Consider the following 27,172-nt stretch of genomic DNA (forward strand, 5'->3'; position numbering starts at 1 on the left):
TTCCTCCACATCACTACAGCGCTATAGGCCCATAAACCAAACCCAAGTTCCTTGCCTTGAGTGGATTCCAACTTACAGCGACCCCATAGGACAGAATAGAACTGCCCCAGAGGGTTTCCAAGGCTGTAATCTTTATGGAAGCTGATTGTCCCATCTTTCTCCCTCAGAGAGGCTGGTGGATTCGAACTTCCAACCTTTCGGGTTAGCAGCCCAGTGCTTAACCACTGTGCCACCAGGGCTTCTTTGCAGGTCAGTTTTTGTTGTTGTTAGGTGCTGTGGAGTTGGGTCCAACTCATAGCAACCCTATCCACAATAGAATGAAACACTTAAGGAAAAATAGCAAAAGTCACCTGACTAAGAAGTGCTTAATGCCTTACTCCCTGAACAGAATATGGCCTCTTGAAGGGTCCTTAGTGTTTTATTTTCCTGGATAATAGCATGGTTCCTTCAGAGGTCACAAAGATTTTACTAGGAAAATGCCATGACTCTGCTCATCTGTATGTTATCAGCACCCCTAGCAAATAATTTTATTGGTATTTGCTAAGGTGTGACAAGATCCATTTTCCCTTGCCAGAATCATGCAGCCTCCTCTTCTTCACCTGAGAGTCCCAAGGCCTGTCCTGCTCTGTTAAAGCAGTTCTTTGGAGGAGCGTTAGGTTATATATAGGCAGTTCTCAGGTTACTAACGTCTGATTTACGTACAGCCTGTAGTTGTGAACCAACCCTGGTATAGCCTGTCATATTAAAAATTCAGGATATATACAATGGTTTGTAATAACAAGCCGGCCGTACTTAGTCATGTGCATCAAAACATTATTATTTTTACTGTATTATTATGTTAAAGATGTTTTGGTGTATTTGGAAGTGTTTCTTTAATTTTTTTATGCATAGAAAGGTACACCATATACTATATACTAAGACAAACATTTGACATTAGATACCAACTGTACCTAACTGTTCCAACTTAGGTATAAATTCGACTTAAAGACAGACTAAGGAGTGGAAGCCGTTTGTAAACTGCCTTATAAAAGAAAGCCTCAGGAAGTGGGGTATGGTAGCCCCCAGTTTCTGGTTTATGGACTTTTCTTCCTTTCCATAACGCAGTTCTTATAAATGACAATTAAGAAAAAAAAAAAAAACATTCTGAGGCTGTGGCTTTATTTCCCACAACAACAGAAATTCTAATACTGCTATTTACGTAGTGCTTTTCTATATTTGGGCACCCAAGTCCACTTTCTTAATGGTCTCAATCTATTTGCTGTCAATGTTACCAGATTGCAACTACACTCATCAGAAATATTATCATGTTGGTTGTGGATTTTCATTAGCAGTGATATGGGTTCTTGACCGCTCAAATCATTTTGCTGTTTTAACAATGGATTCTTCTCCCACAGGAGTGCTTTGAGTCTGAAGTTCTTCCTGACTTCTAGACTGTAAGTCTAGTGAATCCTGCCCTCAGCCACTGCAGTCCAAGATGTGTACCAAGATGTGCTGATCAGCGGTGCAGCCTTAACTCCTATGGGCCACACTCCAGAGGAGCAGGAGAGTCTAAGTATAGTGAAGGTGGAGGAAGAGGAGGATCATGCTTGGGAGCAGAAGCCTGCACAGCCAGAAGATATACACCCTTATCAGAAACTTTCCTGCCAGCACTTTAGGCAGTTCGATTACCAGGAGGCCCCTGGACCTCACGAGGCTCTGAAGCAGCTCTGGGAGCTCTGTCGACAATGGCTGCAGCCTGAGATGCACACCAAGGAGCACATCCTGGAACTGCTGGTGCTGGAGCAGTTCTTGACCATTCTGCCAGCGGAGTTCCAGGCCTGGAGGTGGGACTATCATTCAGAGAGTGGAGAGGAAGTAGTGACTGTGCTGGAGGATCTGGAGACAGAACTTGGAGACAAACGACAACAGGTAGGAAAAGGGTAATCCACTGCTCATTTATGAGAGCATCAAGGGTCTACAAGCATGGAAAGTGGCATCTGTAAGCAAGAACGTTTTATGACTGTTATCTGCTGGGCTGAAGCACCATCTTTCTGGTTATTTCCTTTGAAGCTTTGCTGTTTATTCCTTTATGGATTGATTAAGATACAGGCTTCGTTCTGTTTCCTGCATCTATAGGAAATTTTCTTTTTAATCAGATTTTGAAGTTTTAGCTGTTGCCTTATTTCTGGTCCTCTCATAAACCCAGCTTTATTTGTATGCCCTTAGTTCTGAGCCCATGCACATCACAAACAGGAAGTGCTATGGAAAGAAGGAGAACCTGTAAGCTTCCCAGATCAGCCCCTGAATGTCCAGCTAAAATATGGTGCCTGGGAGCACAGTCCTCTGCAAGAGAATAGTAAGTATTAAAATGTGAGCCCTTGTGCTCTTTCAGAAGCACTGAGTATGCACTGTCTTTTAGAAAGCAGTATTTCTGGTGAACCAAGTGCTATAGGGGGATAGTAGAATAAATTTATCACGAACAGGTTATTCACAAACCGAGCATATTCAGAACTGAATTAATTTTGAGTCTGGACATATGATATTCTTCTATTGGTGTATGACAGTGGTTTTCAATTCTAGCTGTGAATCCATATCACCAGGTGGCTGTTTTTAAAATATAAATGTCCAGATATACTGATTGAGTAGGTCTGCTACTATAGTAAGCCCTATTTTTTTATTAGTTGATTTTTTAATTAATTAATAATTAGAAATGCTAGTATAGAATAATAGTGGTAGTTTGTATTTTTAAAAGTTCAAGTAGCATGTTGTTGTTGTTGTTAGGTGCTGTCGAGTTGGTTCTGACTCATAGCGACCCTATGCACAACAGAATGAAACACTGCCCGGTCCTGAGCCATCCCTACAATCATTGTTATGCTTGAACTCATTGGTGCAGCCACTGTGTCAATCCACCTCGTTGAAGGTCTTTCTCTTTTCTGCTGACCCTGTACTCGGCCAAGCATGATGTCCTTCTCCAGGGACTGATCCCTCCTGACAACATGTCCAAAGTATGTAAGACACAGTCTCGCCATCCTTGCTTCTAAGGAGCATGCTGGTTGTACTTCTTCTAAGACAGATTTGTTTGTTCCCTTGGCAGTCCATGATATATTCAATATTCTTCACCAACATCACAATTCAAAGGCATCAATTCTTCTTTGGTCTTCCTTATTCATTGTCCAGCTTTCACATGCATACGATGAGATTGAAAATACCATGGCTTAGGTCAGGTGCACCTTAGTCTTCAAGGTGACATCTTTGCTCTTCAACACTTTGAAGAGGTCCTTTGCAGCAGATTTACCCAATGCAATGTGTCTTTTGATTTCTTGACTGCTGCTTCCATGGCTGTTGATTGTGGAGCCAAGAAAAAGAAATCCCTGACAACTTCAATCTTTTCTCCGTTTATCATGATATTGCTCATTGGTCCAGCTGTGAGGATTTTTGTTTTCTTTATGTTGAGGTGCAATCCATACTGAAGGCTGTGGTCTCTGATCTTCATTAATAAGTGCTTCAAGTCCTCTTCACTTTCAGCAAGCAAGGTTGTGTCATCTGCATAACGCAGGTTGTTAATGAGTCTTCCTCCAATCCTGATGCCCTGTTCTTCTTCATATAGTCCAGCTTCTGGGATCATTTGCTCAGCATAGAGATTGAATAGGTATGGTGAACGAGTACAACCCTGACGCACACGTTTCCTGACTTTAAACCAATCAGTATCCCCTCGTTCTGTCCGAACAACTGCCTCTTGATCTATGTAAAGGTTCCTCATGAACACAATTAAGTGTTCTGGAATTCCTATTCTTCACAATGTTATCCATAATTTGTTATGATCCACACAGTCAAATGCCTTTGCATAGTCAATAAAACACAGGTAACCATCCTTCTGGTATTCTCTGCTTTCAGCCAGGATCCATCTGACATCAGCAATGATATCCCTGGTTCCATGTCCTCTTCTGAAACCAGCCTGAATTTCAGGCAGTTCCCTGTCAATATACTGCTGCAGCCATTTTTGAATGATCTTCAGCAAAATTTTCTTGCATGTGATAATTAATGATATTCTATAATTTCCACATTTGGTTGGATCACCTTTCTTGGGAATAGGCATAAATATGGATCTCTTCCAGTCAGTTGGCCAGGAAGCCGTCTTCTGTATTTCTTAGCGTAGATGAGTGAGCACCTCCAGTGCTGCATCTGTTTGTTGAAACATCTCAACTGATATTTTGTCAATTCCTGGAAACTAGTTTTTCGCCAGTGCCTTCAGAGCAGCTTGGACTTCTTCCTTCAGTACCATCGGTTCCTGATCATATGCTACCTCTTGAAATGTTTGAACATCAACTTATTCTTTTTGGTATAATGACTCTGTGTATTCCTTCCATCTTCTTTTGATGCTTCCTGCATTGTTTAATATTTTCCCCTTAGACTCCTTCACTATTGCAACTCGAGGCTTGAATTTTTTCTTCAGTTCTTTCAGCTTGAGAAACGCTGGGTGTGTTCTTCCCTTTTGGTTTTCCATCTCCAGCTCTTTACACATATCATTATAATACTTTACTTTGTCTTCTCGAGACGCCCTTTGAAATCTTCTGTTCAGTTCTTTTACTTCATCAGTTCTTCCTTTTGCTTTAGCTCCTCGACATTCGAAAGCAAGTTTCAGAGTCTCCTCTGACATCCACCTTGGTCTTTTCTTTCTTTCCTGTCTTTCCAATGACCTCTTGCTTTCTTCGTGGATGATGTCCTTGATGTCATTCCACAACTCGTCTGGTCTTTGGTCACTGGTGTCCAGTGCATCAAATCTATTCTTCAGATGGTCTCTAAATTCAAGTGGGATGTACTCAAGGTCATATTTTGGCTCTCGTGGACTTGCTCTGATTTTCTTCAGTTTCAGCTTGAACTTGCATATGAGCAATTGATGGTCTTTTCCACAGTCAGCCCCTGGCCTTGTTCTGACTGATGATATTGAGCTTTTCCATCGTCTCTTTCCACAGATGTAGTCAATTTGATTTCTGTGTATGTAGCATAGAAGGATATAAAATGAAAATGAACATTCTGTTCCCTAGAGGCAATTACTGTTAGTGTTTTCTAATATATACTTCTAAAATTTGTCTATGTATGTTCAAGTCCCTCCCCCCTTTTAGGGCGAGTAGTAGTATCCTAGCTGGGCAATGAATAAGGAAGACCGAAGAATTGATGCCTTTGAATTGTGGTGTTGGTGAAGAATATTGAATATACCATGGACTACCAAAAGAACAAACAAATGTGTCTTGGAAGTACAACCAGAATGCTCCTTAGAAGCAAGGATGGCGAGACTATGTCTCACATACTTTGGACATGTTATCAGGAGGAATCAGTCCCTGGAAAAGGACATTATGCTTGGTAGAGTAGAGGGCCAACGAAAAAGAAGTAGACCCTCAGTGAGATGGATTGACACAGTGGCTGCAACAATGCTGAAGCATAGCAACAATTGTGAGGATGGAGTGGGACGGGACATTTTTTTTTTTCTGTTGTGTGTAGGGTCACTATGAGTCAGAACCAACTTGATGGCACCTAGCAAAAACAACAATGTTACCCTATACACGCCCTCCTGCATTTGCATTTTTTACCTAATGAAAATATTCAGGACAGTATTCGTTCATTCAGCAAATATTTACGGAGTGTCAACTATGTATTCTAAGCACTGGGGATATAGTGATGAACAAGGTAGTCAAAGTCTCTGCCCTCATGCAACTTACATTCTAGTTAAAACCGTGAAAACTACTATCTTAATTCCTCCATTTAGTTGCAGTGAATGTTTGTGAGCTAGACACAAAATCAATCACTTCGTACTTTTCAGTTGGTATTTAGTTTTTGTCACATGCATATGCCATAATTAATTTACCAGTCTTCTACTGACATACATTTAGGCTGTTTCCAGTAGTCTTGTTACTGTAAACAATGCATCAATGAGTGTCATTATGTAAAAATCCTTTGGCAGTTGTGTGAGTATATCAGGAAAAAAAATTTTCTATAAGTGCAGTCACAGGTTGACAACTACTGGATTAAGGTAGGGGATTCATTACATAGGTGACAAAGCTACAATGCTTACCTCTGGGGAGAAAGAGGACACAAGATGATAAAGAAAGATAAATGAGGATTTGGACTTTTCACTTTTAACCTTTTTAATGTTTGAATTTTTACTGTATCTATTCCTTTTATAATAAAAAAAGAGAGCGCAAGCTTTGGATTCAGGTAGACCTAAGTTCCAGCCTAGGCTTTACCCCTTACTAGCTATGTAATCGTAGCCCTGGTGGCACAGAAGTTAAGAGCTCCACTGCTACCCAAAAGGTTGGCAGTTCCAGTCCACTGGCTGCTCCTTGGAAACCCCATGGGCGGTTCTACTCTGTCCTATAAGGTCACTGTGAGTCGGAACTGACTTGACGGCACCTGATAACAAAAGCAGCTATGTAAACACAAGGAATTGTTTAATTTCTAAGTTTCCATTTCTACATCTATTACCTGGCTCATAGTATTGCTGTGACCATCACCCAAACCCGGCTGATCACTTGGTGTTTTAGTTATCTATTTCTATGTAACAAACCACCCCAAAACTTAGTGGCTTAAGCCAACAACTGTTTTATTATCTTCCACGGTTCTGCGGGTTGACTGGCATAAGTAGGGTGGTTCTTCTGGTGCACGTGACGTTGGTTGGAGCTGTAGTTATCTGAGGGCTTGCCTGGACTGTAATGCTTAAAATACTTCATTCACACGTGTGGCACCATGGCAAGGGAAAACTGGGCTTAGCAGGATGCTGAGAGGGCTGGGCTTCAGGTTCTCTTACTCTCTCACTCTCCACATAATCTCTCTAGCAGGGTAACCAGACTTCTTACGTGGCAGGTCAGGTCTCCCAAAAGTGCAAAAGTACTTTTCTTAAGTCTTAGTCCTTGAGCTGGTACAGTGTCACTTCCACTATATTCTGTGGGACAGAGCAAGTCACAGGCTAGCCAAGATCTTGTGTGGGAAGAGACTACACAGGGAGGTGAATACTGGGTAATGTATGTAGTTCACTGGAGGATCCTTTGAAATAATCTTGGGAAACTTTCATTTTCCTTCCTGCCAATCTGAGGTTTTTAGATCTGGGCTGGTCCGGGAGCTTGCTTGCTTGCTTTATTAAACTCTCTATGACTCATAGGCACATTGAGTATCATAGACCTTTGGGATTTTTTTTTTAAATATTTAACACCATCCCTGACACATAGTAAGCATCTAGTAATATTACCAATTATTATTGCTAATCTTTTATGAAAACACTTATATGGGACATGTAGGATTTAAATAATCTACTTGCTCTTTCAGGAGGTGAAACCAGGAATGTAACTGATGAGTTGACTCCAAAGCAGATTTCTGCAAAAAGAAATTCATTGGCTGTTTTCCAGGATCTGATGTGTGGCAAAACTTCAATATGAGGTTAAATTAGAACAGCAAAATGTCAACTTCACAGGAGAAAAACAACATGAATGCAAGGAGTGTGGGAAGACCTTTGCTCAGAGCTCAGGGCTTGTTTGACATTGGAGAATTCACACTGGGGAGAATTCTTGTAAGTGTAATCAGTATGGAAAAGCCTTCATTTATAGATCAGCCCTTTTTTCACCCTAGGAAATTCATAATAAGATAAAATGCTATCAGTGTAATGAATGTGGGAAAGCCTTTGGTCAAACCACACGCCTAGTTCTTCATCAAAGGATCCACAATGGGAAGAAACCCTGTGGATGCACAGAGTGTGGTAAATCCTTCAGTCAAAGTTCACACCTTACTGGACACCTGAGGATCGACACTGGAGAGAAACACTTCAAATGTAATGAGTGTGAGAGGGCTTTCAGTCAGAGGTCAGGGCTCATGGACCATCAGAGAAGTCACACTGGAGAGAAACCCTATACATGTAAGGAATGTGGGAAAGCCTTTCAAAGGAGTGTCAGCCTTACTCAGTACCTGAGGATCCACACTGGGCAGAAGTCTGTGTATGCATCCTGATTCCAAGAAGCCCCTTAATCAGAATTACTGAAGTAACCCATTACTGGACACTTTAAAAAGCTGTGCTGAATACGGACCCTATCACTATAAAATATATGCAAGAACATCGGAGATGTAGTATTTCCATTTCCGTGTTTTCCCAACATCAAACAATACACCAGGTAGTCACATTGGAATAGCTTCTTAGCCAACTGAGTAAAACATTCTTAATGCCTTGCCATTAGTTACACAGAACCAAAAGCTTGTGTTTAGAGCAAACTTCTCAGCTACCATTTTGAGAGAGGCTTATGCTCAGAAAGCTCCTGCTCTTTACACGGTTTATTTTATCCCTTTATTATTTTTCTTCTAAGTGTCCTTTATACCACCGTTGTAGTTTTTGATCAGAGGAGCACAGATGCATGGCTCATGCTTACCATTTAACCTGCCATTTTCTATTAAATATTTCAAAATAACTTGTCAGGATTAATGAGAAAAGGGATCCTGCTTTTAGAAAAGCACAAATCAAAGAAACAACATCTGAAAGATGGTGTGTCTGTGCAAGCACATATGCACACATGTATGCGTATCATTAAATAACCACATGAAAGGCACACATTTCCCTCAGATTAGCATATGCATGATATATCACCTGAAAGGTACCCACATCCCTTAGAATAAGATATACACTCTCTGTGGAAGTCTTAGTTTGCCATTTACACTTTCTTGCTTGGGATTTAATGATTATGAACTTTCCCCTAAGGAGTTAAGTGTATTTTAAGTACACTAAAAAAAATACACTGGCAGCTTTCCCTGTGACAAGTGGAAACCAGATATCTACCTGAATATATATATTCCCACTGAAGCATTGTTTTAAGTCAAAATGGTATAAAACACAAGCAACTAGAATTTTCTACTTAGTATATTTAAATCCTTATCAAAATATGAATATGGTCATATCCCTAATTTTAATCTCACCTGTATGAAATTTCATCCATATGAAACTATTTTTTCTAATCCTTATTCCGGTATTTTATTTAAGGTACAAAAACTATATACAGAGTCAGAGTACAAGATAAATCCAATTCTCTTCAGGCTGACCTTTCCAGAAGGAAGGGTGGAAAACTGCATGATGGAATATAAAAGTTTAACATTACTTACAGGAGCCCTGGTGGTGCAGTAGTTAAAGCACTCAGCTGCTAACCAAAAGGTCAGTGGTTGGAAAGCACCAGCCTCTCCGTGGGAGAAAGATGTGGCAGCCTACTTCCGTAAAGATTTACAGTCTTGGAAACACTATGGGGCAGTCCTACTCTGTCCTTGGAAACCCTGTGAGGCAGTTCTACTCTGACCATTAGAGTTGCTGTGAGTCGAAATCGATGGCAGTGGGCTTGTTTTTTTTTTTTAAGAAAAACTACTTGTTGGTGAGTAGGGGTGCAGCTGAGTCTGAGGGAGCACTCAGCTTTTAGTGTAAGGAAGTGGAAAGGGGGATCTTTGTTTCTGAGCCAGGTGTGTTTTCAGCCGTGAACAAGGCCTGTAGGAGCTCAACTGAAGGAATGGTGGCCAAGAATGTAACACATATTTTTCTCCAGGTCACATTGGGAAATGTGTGTGAGTCATTTGATGTTTTACAAGAAAGGAAATACAGTCAGGTACATGAGAGCCAGAAATGGGAAAACTGATATACATCTTCTACAAACTGGGCCTCTTCTCCCAAACTGATTGACCTATAGAATAGTTGTACCTGTCAGCCAGCTAATCCTCCTGATGTCTAGAGTTCCTTGACTGTGAAAACAAAGATTAAATTTAGGAGAAAATTTAGTCTGAAAGGAAGAAAATGAGGAAAATATAATGAAGTGCCTGCTTTGTATTTTCAGGTGGTATAGCTGTAGCAAATGGTGGGAAGATATAAATTGAGGAAATTAATAAATTATGATTTTTAATCTAATATTAAAGAAAAGCAGTAAAGGATACTATAAATGTCAACCTGATCTTTACAGACTTTCCTCATCCCACAGAACCAACAGTCTCCATAAATTTGATTGTAGCAATACTACAGTGTTCACCTAACTAGCATGTGCTTCTAAAGGTATGAAGCAGAAAACTCGTTGCCATAAAGGCAACTCTGACTCACAGCGACCCTTTGTGTGTCAGAGTAGGACTGTGCTCCATAGGATTTTCAGTGGCTGATTTTTCTGAGGTAGATCGCTGGGCCTTCCGTGGCACCCCAGGTGACTCAAACCTCTGACCTTTTGGTTAGTAGCCAAGCATGTTAACCATTTGCACCACCCAGGGACTCCGGTGTTAAGCAGATAGAGTATTTAGTAAGCACCTCCTGTATGTGATTACTTATATGAAGGATATATGCAGAGATGAGTAGAATTTGCACTTGAAGAATTTATAATCTAATGAAAGATAATAGGATGTGTAAAAAAGTAATTACATTATAAGGGCCAGCCAAATACACAATGTTAAAAGCACATTAATTCTGACAGGAAATTAGTGGAGGCTTTGCAAAAGAGAAACATTGGCTCTGGGCCCATTTGAAAAGGGAGGGAAGAATCTGTTGACATCTTATAGTGTGATTGTAATATTTACCAAGATGATGAGCAAAAAGAGGGAACATGGGATTTCTTTCCATAAGAATATATATATATTCTACTTGCTCCTCAAGCCTGGTTATGAATTAGTATTATAATGTCTTTTGAAAACAAATCCCTGACAACCAACCTGACTGAGTTGCTTCCCCTGCATTATTTGATTTGCTGTTAGGGACCATAAATCTGTTTGAAAAACAGTACCCCAAATCAAATGTGGAAAACAGATTATGCCAATAAAAAATTTGACCCCAGAGTCATTTTTATTGCAATTTCTTCCATTTTTGTGGATTGTCTAAAATGATATTATAAGATAAATACAACCTAACATTTGAGAGTTGAAGTAACTACAAAAATGGGCACCTGGACACCTCCATTTTCAACTTGATTCCCTTTCATTGTGTCATTTGGGCAGTCAGGTATGGTAGTTGTACTATGTCTTCTGTGAAGTGAGGGGTTAGACTGTTCTCCCCAAATCCATCCATTCATTTATTCAACAACCATTTATTAAGGGCTTTCTGTCATCTCACACAGGTATGATTCCAATTCTACAAATGGGGAAGCTAAGGCTCAGGAAAGATAAATGACTTGTAAAAAGTTACTCCAAGTCCAGTGCCTTTTCCAACAGACCACAGCTGTTTAGTCTACCTTCGGAATAAACCTTGAGGCTCCAGCTGTAAGTATCATTTAGGAAATCACTTAATTCCCTCTTTTGTAAAATGTGGAGTTGGCCATTTAAGCCTTTTTTCCATTTCATCTCTAATATTAATAAAATAATATAAAATGATATAATTTCCTGAATTATGGAGACCTACACAATGTATACTTAATAAATGTTTGTTGAATGAATACAGCCGAATTGTGGAAATACCTCATTGTAGAGGAAGATGGTTTAGCTGGGAGGCACTCTGTATGACTTCTCTGGTGAGGTGTTTATTCAGATGGCTCTTAAGGTTCAGAGTATGGTCAAGTGAATGCTGAAAAGGCTTATCTGAGATGCCTTTTGTGGAATAGAGATCCTAAAGTTAATAGTGCAATTTCAAGAGATCAGAATAGTTACTATCTCTTCAAATTCTACTTAGCCTACTTTTACTATGTACCTATTGGTAGCGCAGTGGTTAAGGGCTACAGCTACTAACCAAAAGGTTGGCATTTCGAGTCTACCAGCCACTCCTTGGAAATCCCATGGGGCAGTTCTACCGTGTCCTGTATGGTTGCTGTGAGTCAGAATCAACTCAATGGCAACAGATTTGATTTTGATTATTATGTATGGGTAGTACTAGATGCTCTGGAGGATATAGAATGTAGATATAATTAAGCCCAGGAGCTTAATTAGATATAGTGGGGCCATTAGGCTGACTAAGCACAAGGAATATATCCTCATTAAGATACCATTATGCAGAGGTCTCTGGTGAAGTGGGTAAAAGGAGGGAAGATCAAGTCTTTGATTTCTCAACTAGAGGCAAGGCATAATATATAAACAACCTAGGGAAGTAATACTGACTACTGTATATAATAAAATCTAGATACCATAATCCTTCCCCAAACAGTGAAGACCACCAGCACAGGCCAAGGGAAGCTGTGGACAAAATGAGGAAGCCCAGAGAGGGCAGAAAGAGATAGAAGAGGCTAGTAGTGGTGATTACAAACTGCTTACCTCCCGGGAGCATCCTGTATGGAGGATGGAAGATGTTTTGGCTGTTGAACTTAAGTCCCTTGTTGTGGTCTAAAATTTACTGAAAAAACAAAAAAACTTGACTACAGACAGTGCATTCATATATGTATATATATAACATACACACACAGATTCCCTAGTGAGTAACACATGCTTCAGGGTTGGTCAAATAGCACTTAATCACAAATGCCACACTCCAGAGGAGGTTAACATTAAGCACTGCAGTTATCTCCATCTTTGATTAACAGCAGAAGTTTTGCTAATTTACATAATGAACATTAGAAGTAGAATTTAATTGGTGGAATTTGTGATATTCAAGATGTATATTGACTAAAATAGAGATATTCTTCCCTTTACCTTTGCATGAGCATCTGGAGAATCCTTCATGACTTGCCTTTGGAACGGCACCCTAGGCTTGATTCTGAACCATTTCTGATGTCAGAAGATTCTATTTGCCTGACACTGACTCTAAGGTTAGCTGCATCCTTAGCAGGAGTTTTCCTCAGTGAACCTGTCATGGATTGAATTATGTCCCCCCAAAAATGTGTGTATCAGTTTGGCTGGGCCATGATTCCTGGTATTGTGTGATTTTCCTATATGTTGTAAATCCTGCCTCTATGATATTAATGAGGGAGGAAGAGCGGCAGTTGTGATAGTGAGGCAGGATTCAACCAACAAGTTTGGATTGTGTGCTGGGGCAATCTCTTGAGATAAAAGAGAGAAGCGAGCAGAGAGATGGGGGACCTTATACCACCAAGAAAGCAGTGCTGGGAGCAGAGCATGTCCTTTAGACCCGAGGTCCCTGTGCTGAGAAGCTCCTAGTCCAGGAGATGATGAGAAGGCCAACAGAGAGAGAAAGCCTTCCCCTGGAGTTTACACCCTGAATTTGGACTTTTTTAGCCTACTTTACTGTGAGAAAATAAACTTTTCTTTGTTAAAGCCATCCACTTGTGGTATTCCTGTTATAGCAGTCCTGGATGACTAAGACAGAACCTTTTATCCAACCTTAAAGGAGCAGCCACGTGGACGAGGAAACTGGGACTTTACCAAGCTCCTGGAACTCGTTATATGACTTTTGAACAGGCTTGCTGCCAAATGTTCATTCTTGAATTATTAAAGAAAATGTTTCTCATATAAGTCTTACGTTGACTTACAATAAATAGCAATATCATGTGGTTCAATCTAATAGATAAGAGCAAGTGTTCGGGTTTTATTTAACTCAATAATGAAGAATCCAACAGAATGGCAGACCTGATTCCACAAGAATAGAAGAAATTGAAATTTATATAATTAGTGGGGGAAATGTAATGAAATTGCTAAATTTGATACAAAACTGGATAATGTCCTATAAGATCATAAAGCCATAACTTTTGGAGTTATCTTCTTGTTTTAGTTTTCTAGTGCTGCTATAACAGAAATACCACAAGTGGATGGCTTTAACAAAGAGATATTTATTCTCTCACAGTCTAGAAGGCCGGAAGTCCAAATTCAGGGTGCCAGCTCCCAAGGAAGCTTTCTCTTTCTGTTGGTTCTGCGGGAAGGTCCTTGTCATCAATCTTCTCCTGGTCTAGGAGCTTCTCAGTGCAGGGACCCCAGGTCCAAAGGATGCACTCTTGGTGCTTTCTTGGTGGTATGAGGTCCCCCTGTCTCCCTGCTAGCTTCTTTTGTATCTCAAAAGAGATCGACTCAAGATACAACCTAATCTTGTAGACTGAGCCCTGCTTCATTATCATAACTGTCTCTAATCCTGCCTCATTAACATCATAGAGGTAGGATTTACAACACATAGGAAAACCACATCAGATCACAAAATGGTGGACAATCACACAGTACTGGGAATAATGAACTAGCCAAGTTGACAGATATTCTAGGGGGACACAATTCAATCTGTGATACTTCTCTATTGGTTAGGGGAAAACATTACTATATTGTTTCAGTTTTCCACAAGTTAACCTATAACTTTATAGGATTATAAACATTTGAGACCTAATCAATTATGAATCAAAGTTAAATTCCTCAAGAGAGTCAGAATTGTTCTAGCATATTTTTTGCCTATTTCCAAGCTTTGATAATTTTCTTAAACATTGCTAATAAATACTTACGTGCACAGCTGATTTTGGTGCGAAACTTAACCTGCTAGCTGGGAAGAGGACACCCAAAACTGTCACCTATGTCTATTACTGTCTACTAATATTTCTCAAAATGAGCCTAATAATTGTGAATGAGAAAATTAGCTATGTTCAGTTTACAGTACAGTCATTTTCAGGTCTGAGCCTTCTCCATGCTTTCAGAAGCATGTATTTCTAAAAACTTTCAAGGACCTAGCACAAGGTTAGTATAAAATATTAAAAAGGTTTACCTGTGCTTGGTTTGGAAAAACTCTTATGTAACCATAGTGATTGAAGCAGCAACTGCAACGTAAATTTCCATGTTGTTGTTGTTGTTAGGTGCCGTGGAGTTAATTCCAACTCATATTGACCCTGTTTACAACAGAACAAAACGCTGCCTGGTCCTGTGTCATCCTCACAATTGTTGCTGTGTTTGAGCCCATTGTTGCAGCCACTGTGTCAGTCTATCTCACTGAGGGTCTTCCTCTTTTTCACTGACCCTCTACCAAGCATGATGTCCTTCTCCAGGGATTGGTCCCTCGTAATAACATGTCCAAAGTAAATAAGATGAAGTCTTGTCATCCTCATTTCTAGGGAGCATTCTGGCTGTACTTCTTCGGAGACAGATTTGATTGTTCTTCTAGCAGCCCATGATATATACTCAATATTCTTCTCCAAAACCATAATTCAAAAGCATCAATTCTTCTTCAGTCTTCCTTATTCATTGTCCAGCTTTTCAGGGTAGGAGTGGGCAAAGGGAAATCGAGTCTTCCAGCCAGGATGAGGGACCTCCCTGAAGAGAATGAAGGTCTTGGTAAATCTTTAATGACTTTTCTACAGGCCATGATCTTCTAGTTATCTTTCCTGGCCTGGTAACTCTGGAAAACTCCTGTTTGCAAGCCTCCTAGTTAACTGAACTCCTGTCCCCCAGCTTCCTTTCCATTTCCTGACCCAGGATGCGTCCCTTGACCCACCCCCACTGAACCCTCCCCAGCCTGAGAAGGAGTAATTGTTAAATAGCTCCCTTTCTCCTGGTCCCACCCAAGTTCCACATCTCCCATGAAGACTAACCACTTGTGCTCAGTGATCTCCATACTTGAACTCTTTCTGCATTTAAATCCATGACCACAATAATTTATTTACATATTAACATTCTGTTGTTCTTTGGTGGAGTCAGGTATGCTAATTTTATGCCCTAATTACACAACAGCCCTCTGAATGACAAAGATGATGTAATTTTTAGTGTATGGTTCAGTTCCAAGGGAAATATTAATTTACTCACTTCGTACCATCTGCAGAACAATCGACTCCTTTCAGGCAGGCTCAGTAAAGTATGTATTTTACTGTTAGACATAGTGAATGGAATGGATAGATTAGTCATTGTTTCCTTAGACTTTTAAGACTCAAGAGTTTCACACAGATGATGATGTTAACATTAAAGAATTTGTACTCTGCCAAAAACTCTACTAAAATTATGTGATCTCATTTAATCCTTTTACTTATTGTCACCAGGTAGGAAACTGAGGTTTTAAAAACTGACTTGCTCAAGGGCATACAGCAGTACAGGAACCCAAATTCAATGATACCATATTCTGAGCTCTTAACCATATCCTGTATTATCTGTTCATACTTCTTGGTTGTTTGGTATAATTCCTAGTAAGTGTAATTTGGTAAATGTTTAATTAACCTCTTTGGATGGGGAGATGAAGACATATGAAGGATGTTTAGAAGTCAGGGATGGTTTTGCTCTGAATTCCTCTCTATCATTCAACTCTTCAGGTTCCCCAGGTACCAGCCCTTCTCCAAAATGAAGGTCCTGGCTGTAGGGCTCATCAGGTATAGCTCCTATGCAGGTCAGCAGTGGTCATTGTTCTAGTCTCCCCAGGAAGCCCTTGATGCTGTCGTTGTCCCTGGCTCTTCCTCTCAAACCAGGCGTCATCAGTGTGGTTTTCTAAGTTCTGACCTCACACTTATTCCAGGTGCTTCCAATATATTAGCATGTCTGCTCTCTTCTTTCCAACCAGCAATAAGCCCTTCAATATCATGACACTGAGGTCTTTGCTTCTCTTCTAGGTAGGGGCTTTGATCTCTGAGGCATTAAGAAGACTAAACTGGGGATTGTTTCAGATATTTATGTCCTGTTCCATGGAGTACAGGGAGTACTATGGTCTCTGCACAGTAAAACAAGAACAACTTTCATAAGTTCTGGCTAAGTTTTCAAAATTAAAGGAGCTTACTTTACATGTTGATCCACGTGACTGCCTGCTTGCTTCTCTTTGTGTCTGCCACTCCCTTTATTATTTCCACGCCTGTACTGCTGACTGACTAAAGCAGAAACTGAGTCAGGTACTTCCATCAGTAGCTCACTTACTTTCATAGTCCCCTTCTCCAACTGTATCTCAGTAGAGTCTTTTCCATCACTTGATCCTCCTCTGTGCAGTCTCTCAAATGTCCACTGCATTCTGGCCCTAAATCTTTGCCTTAACATCTCCCTGTATCTGCTCCCTCAGTATCTCCTTCTTGCACCAATATGTTCCTTTATAATGTCAATTTTCTCTTCATAAAATTCCTTTCTGATAGTGTGATATTTCCCCCGACAGCCTTCTCTGGTTCTCCATTTGCCCTTCTTTTTTTAATTAATAGATTTTATTTTTCAGAGAACTTCTAGGTTTACAGAAAAACTGAGCAGAAAGTACAGAGTTCCTAAGTACTTCTCCCCCGTGCATCCCATTAGACCAAACCCATTGCCATCAGTTGATTCCGACTTATAGCAACCCTATAGGACAGAGTAGAACTGCCCCATAGAATTTCCAAGGAGCACCTGGCGGATTCAAGTAGCCGACCTTTTGGTTAGCAGCCATAGCATTTAACCACTACGCCATCAGGGTTTCCCCTGCCCATAGTTTCCCCTAAAATTAGCATTTTTTTAATTGGAATGGTACATTTGTTACAACTGATGAACCAATATTGATATACCTTCTCCTCTCTTATCAACTATCTCATAATCCAACATTTTGCATTTACAACAAGAGTAAACCTCTTGTACAACTATTGTGCATATTAACAACATACATCTGGCAGTAACGAACGCCAAGGTGCTGGCTTTGATGGTTAAGATTATGTGTCAACTTGGCTGGGCCATGATTCTCAGTGGTTTGGCAATTATGCAGTGATGTCATTTGGCAGTTATGTAATGATATAGTCATCCTCCATTTTGTGATCTGATGTGCTCATACTCCATTTCTGTATTTCACATGATGTCTTGGTCTTTGGAACCTAACCATGTCCATAAGTGAGGATGGAGCGTACATTATTAACTAATAATAGGGCTTATCTTTGTTTTGCAGTTCTAAGAGTTTTGACAAATACATGTTATGTATCCACCATTATAATATTATGTAATATAGATTCACTCCCCTCAAAATCCCCTCTGCTCCACCAGTTCTAAGAGTTTTGACAAATACATGTTATGTATCCACCATTACAATATCATATAAAATAGGTTCACTGCCCTCAAAATCCCCTCTGCTCCACCTATTAACCCCTCTTCCAGTCCTCCCCCCCCCACTGAACCCCTGTGAAATATTGATCTTTTTATTTGTCTCTATAGTTTTGCCTTTCCCAGAATGTCATATAGTTGATATCACATAGTATGTAGCCTTTCAGACTGGCTTCGTCACTTAACAGTATACATTTAAGGTTCTTCCATGTCTTTTCCTGGCTTGATAGCTCTTTTTTTTTTTTTAATTGTAGTAGCTCATTTCTTTTTTTTGCTGAATAAAAAAAAAAAAATTTTTTTTTTGTTTTATTCCATTTTATGGTTGTACCAAGGCATGTTTTATTCATTCATCTATTTAAGAGCATCTTCATTGCTTCCAATTTTTAGAAATTATGAATAAAGCTGCTATAAACATTCATATGCAGGTTTTTGTGTGGACATAAGTTTTTCACTCATTTGGGTAAATGTGTAGGAATATGACTGCTGGATTGTATAGTAAGACTGTGTTTAGCTTTGTGAGAAAGTGTCAAACTATCTTCTAAAGTGGCTGTACATTTTGTGTTTCCACCAGCAGTGAATGAGAGCCCCTGTTGCTCCGCATTCTCACCAGCATTTGATCTTGTCAGTGTTTTGGATTTTAGCCATTCTGATAGGTGTGTAGTAGTATCTCATTGTTTTTCACTTTGCGGTCCCCAAATGACAGATGATGTTGAGGATCTTTTCATATGCTTATTTACTATCTGTATGTCTTCTCTGGTGAGATCTCTGTTCAGATCTTTTGCCTACTTTTTAATTAAGTTGTTTGTTTTCTTATTGTTGAGTTTTAAGAGTTTTCTGTATATTTTGGATACAAGTCTTTTATCAGATATGTGTTTTACAGATATTTTCTCCAAGTGTATGACTTGTCTTTTCATTCTTTTAAGAGTGTCTTTCACAGAAGTTTTTCATTTTAATGAAATCCAACTTATCAATTGTTTCTTTCAGGGACTATGCTTTAGGCATTGAATCTAAAAACTCATTGCAAACCAACGGTCACCAAGATTTCCGTCTGTTATTTTCTAGAAACTTTATAGTTTTGAATTTGACATTTAGGACTATGATACATTTTGAGTTGAGTTTTGTCAAAGGCATAAAGCCAATGTCTAGCTTTGTCCTTTTTTTTTTTTTTTGCATGCGGATATCTGTTGTTACAGCACCATTTGTTTAAAAGACTATCCTTTCTCCAATGGATTTCCTTTGTTCCTTTGTCAAAAATCAGTTGACTATATTTATGTGGGTCCATCTCTGTGCTCTCTCTTCTGTTCCATTGGTTTATTTGTCTACTCTTTCCCAATATTACACTGTCTTGATTATTGTAGCTTTATAGAAAGTCTCGAGGTCGGAAAGTGTCAGTCCTCTGACTTGGTTCTTCTTCAGTGTTGTGTTGACTAGTCTTGGTCTTTTGCCTTTCCATGTAAACTTTAGAATCAATTTGTTGATATTTACAAAGTAATTCGCTGGAATTTTGACTGGGATTTCATTGACTCTACAGACCAAGTTGAGAAGAATTGACATTTTAACAATTCTCTATGAAGAGAAGAGCTTGCCCCAGTTTGCTGTGGTGCTTTATCATCTGGCTTAGAGCCAACACAGATGGGGTAGACCTGAACCCACCCTGTAACCCAGAGTCAGCTAGGTCAGCAGGAGCAGATCCATGAACATGAGAATAAGAGGTTGTTGTTGTAAGCCAATGAATTTTAGGGTGGTTTGTTATATAGCATTATTGTGGTAATAGCTAATACAGGAAATCCTTTTCCCTCTGCCATTTGTTCTTTGCCCATTTTTTTAACCGAGTTGTCTTTTTGTTGTTAGCTGTTGAAGTTTTCTATATATTTTAAAGATTAGACCCTTATCATATATATCATTCCCAAATGTTTTTTCCTAATCTGTAGATTCTCTTTTTACTTTTGATAAAGTTTTTTTGATGAGCATAAGTATTTAATTTTTAAGATGTTCCAGGTGTCTAACTTGTTTTCTGTTGCTCGTGCATTTGTAGTTGTGTTTGATGATCTATTACTGAAAAAAATTAGGTCCCATAGTTTTGTCCTTATATTATCTTCCAGGAACTTTACAGTTTTGGCTTTAACATTTAGGTCTTTGATCCATTTTGGGTTAGTTTTTGTGTATGGTGTTAGGTATGGACCCTGTTTCATTTTTCTGCAAATGGATATCCTGTTTTGCCAGCACCATTTGTTGAAGAGACTACTTCCGCATTGAATGGACTTTGACCCCTTGTCGAAAATCAGCTGCCCGTAGATGGATGGATTTACTTCTGAGTTCTCAGTTCTGTTCCATTGGTCTATATGTCTGTTATTGAACCAGTACCAGGCTGTTTTGATTACAGTGGCTGTATTGTATGTTTTGAGATCAGGGAGCATGCGGCTTCCTACTTTGTTATTTTTCTTCAATATAGTTTTGGCTATTCAGGGTCTCTTTCCTTTCCATATAGTGTTGGTGATATGGATTTCCATTTCAGTAAAGGACCTCACTGGAATTTGGATTGGGATCACATTATACCTCTCTACCAGTTGTTAATTAGCAGATCAGCATTCTCCAGGCTAAGCAATGGAATTTCATTAGATGGGACATAGAGAAAAGACAGGCCCAGGAAGTTGAAAAACAGGGAAGAGAACTTTAATAATATTTACAGGATAAAACCAAAAAAAACCAAACCCAGTGCCATGGAGTCCATTACAACTCATGATAGTATACAAGAAAAACCCATTGCCATCAAGTCAAATCCAGCTCATAGAAACCATATAGGACAGAGTAGAACTGCCCCATAGGGTTTCCAAGGCTGTAATCTTTATAGAAGCAGACTGCCACATCTTTCTCCTGTGAAGTGTTGATGTGTTCAAAACCACCTACCAATCAATGTCCTTGGAAACAGCAGGCACGAAATCAAATGATGTACTGCATTGGGCAAATCTACTGCAAAAGACCTCTTTAAAGTGTTTTTTTTTTTTTTTTTGAAGAGAAAGATGTCACTTTGAGAACTAAGGTGCCCCTGACCCAAGCCATGGTATTTTCAATTACCTCATGCATGTGAAAACTGGACAATGAATAAGGACGACTGAAGAATTGATACCTTTGAATTATGGTGTTAGAGAAGAATATTGAATATACACCATGGACTGACTGCCAGAAGAGTGAACAAATCTGTCTTGGAAGTACAGCCAGAATGCTCCTTAGAAGCAAGGATGATGAGACTTCATCTCACGTACTTTGGACATGTTATCAGGAGGGACTAGTCCCTGGAAAAAAGACATCATGTTTGGTAAAGTAGAGGGTCAATGAAAAAGAAGATGACCTTCAATGAGATGAATTGACTCAGTGCCTGCAACAGTGGGCTCAAACATAGCCAACAATTATGAGGATGGTATAGGAGCAGGCAGCATTTTGTTCCGTTGTACATAGGGTTGATATGAGTCAGAACCAATTCGATGGCACCTAACAACAACAACAAAGTATATAAGATCCCTGCTTCTAACACTTAAGCTCAGAATACAGTGGGAGGAAAAAAAAAAATTGGGAGCATGGGGCTAAATAAGCACAGGAAATATAAACCTTATGAAGACCCAAATTTTTTCCTTCAAGCCCTCAAAACTTTTGATGGGAAGGGATAAAGTGGGGAGGGGTGAAAAATATATTTCTTCTACCATTTGAAACATAAGAAGACAACCTGAGAGAAGTCACACTGATGAGATCCTAAAGTCTAGCTACCACATTTGTTTCTGAGAGGAAATGCACTCAAGGCTCAGGGCAGGGAGGAGATGAGGGCGCCCAGGGAAAGGGCAGAGAAGAGAAAAAGGTCAGTGATGCTGACCCAAACGGCCTAGCTCCTGGGAATGTTCCGTAGAGAACATTTTTTATCTGTTGTCATTAAGTAGCACGTCTCCAGAAAGTTTCATTTAAGAGAGCCTGCCGGATTTACCAGAGACCAGAGTCCGAGACCTTTTTTTTTTAATGGCAGAAATCTAGGAGCTGGTTTTAGTGTTATCTGTCACCACAGAACTGTTGCTGTTGCCACGGCTTTTCCTTCCGAACAGCTCAGATTTAAAATGTAATCGAACCACAACCTCAGGTTTCGCGTGCTCAGGGGCGCCATCTGTGCGGTCTGCGCATGCCCGAGCAGCAGTTCCAGGATACGCGGACCGCGAGTTCCCCCACTGCGTCTCAGGTTCGGCTCTCCTGGCCCCTGAGAGAGAACTTGGTAGGCCGAGACGTGCTGGGATAGTTGGGGAGCCAGTTCCAGCCGTGTTTCGGGCTATGGGGCGTTCGGTGCTCAGCCCCCGAGAGGCTAAGAGCTGCATGGCCAGGGCAGGAGTTTGTCCCTTGGGACCTCGCCAAGGCCCAGCAGCGAGGCTCCAAGACAGGACTCTGCGTGCGGATTGAGAACGCCTTTCTTGGGAACTGTGTTTCCAGCGCTCGGAAGCAACCGGGATCGCAGGCGCTGTAAGAATCCCAGAGAAATTTCGCTCCTCTGTTTTGCCAAGTTAACATTGAATAACGTCTGTGTTTTTCAAACTATGATTCTTGACAGGTCTTTTTTCCTTCCTGCAAATCGGGTCTCATGTATTCTAGTATGGAGAACCTGTGTCAACTGCTGTGTCTTGAAATTTTTTTTTAGGTTAGGAACCACATAAAAGTCTCTCAGCGGCGCAAACGATTAGCGCTGGACCTACTAACATAAAGGTTGGCGGTTGGAACCCACCCAGCGGCACCACGGAAGAAGGGCCTGGGGATCAGCTTCTGTAAGGATTATAGGCAACAAAACTATATGGAGCAATTCTACTCTGTAATACATGGGGTCTCCATGAGTAAGAATCAACTCCATGGCAACAGCTTTGGGTTTGTTGTTGTTAGGAACCGCATGCAGTACTCTATGCCGAACTGGAGGATTCTACTGCCATTAGCCCAGACCCTCCTTATCCTGCCCCTCCATCATGTATGTTTATCTATCACCGTCTAACATACTAAATAATTCTCTTATGTGTTGTATTTGCTGATGATCTGACCCAAATTTTTTTAAAAAGACAGATTCCAAAGGCTAAGGATCTTTACTTTGTCACCAATGTAGTTCAAACACCTATAACAGTTTCTGCACATTGTAGGCCTCTAATAAATATTTGTGGATTTAGTGAATGAATGAATGAGTTACTGTGGTTACAGCTCTTCTTACTTATGTGGGTTCTTCCTAGCATTTGCCAAGTTCTCCTTATCACTCTATTCTTATTCACAGGATACCCTCAGAAGCCTCCGGCTGAGACTCCAACAGAAGCCAGACAGGATGGCTGTAGGCATAAGAAAGGCTGCTTGCCAGCTGCTCCAAGCCCCACGGGGTCAGGAGGGGTCCCTGATGGTGAAGGTGAAGTTGGAGGAGGACCACCCTAGGAATCAGGGTCACAGCCTCACAGAGGACCACCCCCCTGACTAGGAGATCTTCAGGCAGCAGTTCAGACAGTTCTGCTACCAGGATACTCTGGGTCCTCGTCTAGCCCTAAGATGGCTCCAGGAGCTCTGCCATCAGTGGCTGAGGCCAGAGACACACACCAAGGAGCAGATCCTGGAGCTGCTGGTGCTTTAGCAGTTCCTGACCATCCTGTCGGAGGAGCTGCAGACTTGGGTGCAGGAACAGCATCCAGAGAGTGGGGAGGAGGCAGTGACCTTCAGATAGAAGGTCCTGTTTGTATTCTGGTTTTCTTAAATTCATTTTAGATTTATTTCATGTGATCAAAGAATCTCTTTGTTATTTATACTTTTTGGAATTTATTCTGATTTTCCTTAGCTCAATAAGTGCAATAAGTAGTCAGTTTTCATTAAGGTTCACTGCACACCAGAAAAGATGTTTATTTTCAGAGCTCAGAGCTTGAGATATATCTGTGTCTACATATATAGAGAGAGAGAGAGAGATAACCCAAAACCAAACCCAGTGCCGTCGAGTCGATTCCGACTCATAGTGACCCTATAGGACAGAGTAGAACTGCCCCATAGAGTTTTCAAGGAGCGCCTGGCACATTCAAACTGCCAACCCTTTGGTTAGCAGCTGTAGCACTTAACCACTATGCCACCAGGGTTTCCCATAGGTATATAGATATATATAGATATATATATATCAATAAAAAATGTTATATATATGTCAATGAATAAAAACTGGAATGTAATCTCTGTGGTGTTTCTTTGGCACTGAATGGCTACACACATCTATATGTATATATATATGTTTCATTTATTGATTTTATTAAATCTTCTATATCCTTATTGTCCATTTTTGTCTGTTTTTAGACAGAGAAAGGGCAATTGAATTCTTCTATTACTTGTTTTTGTCTGTTCCTTTTTATTTCTCCTATAATTTCTATTTTAGGAAAGTTACTTCTCTGTTATTTGTTGCATAATTCATATCGGTTATGTGTTCATTGTAAATTGCATTCTTTAGCATTATACAGTACTCTTTTATGTCTTATTTCATGCTTTTGGCCTGAATCCCACCTTTTTCTGAAATTAAGATCTTAATGCCTTCTTTCTTTTTATTTGCATTTGTTTAATTTACCCTTGTTCATTTTTTTATTCATGAGTTTCTGAATCGTTTTAGATGTGTCTCTTTTATACATAATAGAGTTAGCTTTTGCTTGTGATCAAATCTTTTAATACATAACAAGTCTGTTTGCCTTTATTGATTGATATGACAGTTATATTTGGTCTTAATATAATTTTGTCATGTTTTCTTTGAGTCAGAACTGACTCGACGGCAACAGGGTTTTTTTTTTATAGACGTATGTATAAATATGTATATACATATATACATACATAAAAAATATGATTGTATATACACACACATATATATGCTTTTGAATGTATGGTTTGTATTCCCTCTTTTTCTCTTTTTAATTGTAGTAGTTCTTCTAATTAAGAAGCTTTGTATTTTGGTACTAGTGGTGTATTAGTTATCAATTGCTGCTTAACAAATTAACCACAAATTTAGTGGTTTAAAATAACACACATTTGTTATCTCACAGTTTCTGTTGGTCGAGAGTCTGGACACAGCTCAGTCCTCTGCTTCAGGGTTTCTCACAAGCCAGCAATTAAGGTGTTATACAGGGCTGGGGTCTCATCTGAGGCCTGACTGGGAAGGATCTGCTTCCAACCTCATGTGTTGTTGGCAGGATTCAGTTCCTTGCAGACTATTGGACAGAGGGCCTCAATTTCTTGCTGTTGACTGGAGGCCACCCTTAGTTCTTTGCTATGTAGGCCTCTCCATATGGTATATTACTTCATCAAAGCCAGCAAGGGAGAGAGTCATTACAGAGAGTCTGCTAACAAGATGGCATTTATAATTTTATGTAATCACAGAAATAGCATCCTATCACCTTTGTCATATTCTGTTGATAACGCAGCCATGCTTTATTCTTTTATCACTCCCACACCTATATTACTACCATTCCTTCCACCTTAGTTGACATGTTTCTCTGAACCTTTAGCACTAAGTAAACAGAAGGCATAATAGCCTCTGTTACAATTAACCTAAAATAAGCATATTCACCTTTCCAGCAGTCTCTCATAAACTGCTATTTTGGGATTGTCTTTGCTCCTCAAGTTTTTATGGTCTGTTGTTTCAGATGGTGATGTGAGAACTGAGATCACGATGTCAGATACAAAACAGGAACTTTGTGAAGAAAGAGAACTGCCTAGGAAGGGACCTGCTAGACATCATGAGACTATGTCTAAGTGTGCCAAGTAAGGAGGAAACAGTGAGCCTAGTGGCAGTTTGGAAATGCAACATGGGGATACCACAGGTGAAAAATATATAAATGTGGGAAAACTTTCACCAGGATAAGGGGACTTCAGACGCACAGGAGGATCCACACAGGGGGAGAAGCCATACCCATATACAGAATGTGGGAGGGCCTTCATCAGATGTGCAGAACTTACCCAGCACGAGGGGCTTCACAGCAAGGAAAAGCCCTATCAATGTAAAGAGTGTGGCAAAGGCTTTAGTCAGAAGGTAGGTCTCTGCCAACATCTCAAAATCCACCCTGGAGAAAAACTCTATCAATGTAGTGTATGTGGCAGATGTTTTAGCCAGAAATCAGTCCTAAAGACTCCACACTGGGGAAAAACCTTTTGAATGTAGGGACTGTGGAAAAGCCTTTTGCCATAGTTTAGACCTCACTGAGCATCAGTGATTCCATAACAAAGAGAAATGAATGTACTAAATGTGGGAAAGCCTTTACGCAACTTTTCACATGTTGTTGAGCATCAGTGAATTCGTAGTGAAGAAAAATCCTATGAATGTAAACTTTGGAAAAGCCTTCACTCAATATGCAGGACTTAACCAACACCAGAGAGTCCACACTGGAGAGAAATCTTTTGAGTGTCCTGTATGTCGACAAGCCTTTAGCAGGAGCTCAGAACTCATATCACAGAATCCACTTGGGTGAAAAACCCTATGAATGTGTCAAATGTGGGAAAACCTTTAGTGTGAGCTCAGCTCTGATCATACATCAGAGGAGTCATACTGGCAAGAAGCTCTATAAATGTAATGAGTGTGGTGAGGCCTTCGGTCAACAGTCAGGCCTTAATAAACACAAACTAGGAGGGAAGCCTGGAAACCCTCCTGAACCAAAAAAATATAAGTGTGATGAATATGGGAAGCCTTTCACTAGGTCAACTGGCCTGAGGAACCACAAAGGAATCCACACTGGGGATAAGACCTACCAGTTCCTGAGTGTGGGAAGGCCTTCATAAGAGGAGAGCATCTTATGGAACATCAGGGGATTCACAACAAGGTGAAACCCTATCAATGTAAAGAGTGTGGCAAAGTCTTCAATCAGAAGACAGGTCTTAGTCACCATCTCAGAATCCACACAGCAGAGAAACATTTTGAGTGTTCTGAATGTGGGAGGGCCTTTAGCTGGACGTCAGACACCAATAAACATAAGGGAGTCCACACCAAGGAAAAGCCCTATAAACGTGAAGAGTGTGGGAGGGGCTGCAGGCAGAGAGCAATGCTAATCAGACATCAGAGAAGCCACGTTGTGTTAAGCACTGGGAGTGCGATGAGTGGGTGAAACCTGTGGTGAAATCAGCTTAATCATCCCTAATTAGGCCCCAGAGAATTCACTGCAACTGGACACCTTGCTCAGATGTTTGGTGACTACTTAAAGTAGAATCAAGCTTTTTTTTTTTCCCCTGAGAGATAAAACATTTCTTAATCTTCATTATTTAAATACCATGAGAGATGCCACACTGAAGAGTTTTTAGAAAGGTCATAATTGCTGGGAACTGGAAACCCTGGTGGTGTAGTGGTTAA

The 27,172-nt window shown here is 40.2% G+C and overlaps 1 protein-coding gene and 1 pseudogene across 1 annotated transcript; both read left to right on the forward strand.

The window, feature by feature from the left end:
- The first annotated feature begins 1,397 nt into the window (after nucleotides 1-1,397).
- On the forward strand, nucleotides 1,398-8,342 carry LOC100667731 (zinc finger and SCAN domain-containing protein 16-like). The gene is made up of 3 exons (XM_023540251.2): nucleotides 1,398-1,908; nucleotides 2,206-2,335; nucleotides 7,297-8,342. Exons 1-2 carry the CDS (start codon nucleotides 1,519-1,521, stop codon nucleotides 2,209-2,211), a joined length of 396 nt encoding a protein of 131 aa, XP_023396019.1. The 5' UTR covers nucleotides 1,398-1,518; the 3' UTR covers nucleotides 2,212-2,335; nucleotides 7,297-8,342.
- On the forward strand, nucleotides 7,384-25,987 carry LOC135232764 (zinc finger protein with KRAB and SCAN domains 8-like; annotated as a pseudogene).
- The last annotated feature ends 1,185 nt before the right edge of the window (nucleotides 25,988-27,172 follow it).

Source organism: Loxodonta africana, chromosome 1, assembly GCF_030014295.1.
Source record: "Loxodonta africana isolate mLoxAfr1 chromosome 1, mLoxAfr1.hap2, whole genome shotgun sequence".
NCBI classification, from domain to species: domain Eukaryota; kingdom Metazoa; phylum Chordata; class Mammalia; order Proboscidea; family Elephantidae; genus Loxodonta; species Loxodonta africana.

What these genes read in the sequence shown, in the direction of transcription:
- LOC100667731 (XM_023540251.2), top strand. Translation starts at nt 1,519, where the DNA reads ATGGGCCACACTCCAGAGGAGCAGGAGAGTCTAAGTATAGTGAAGGTG.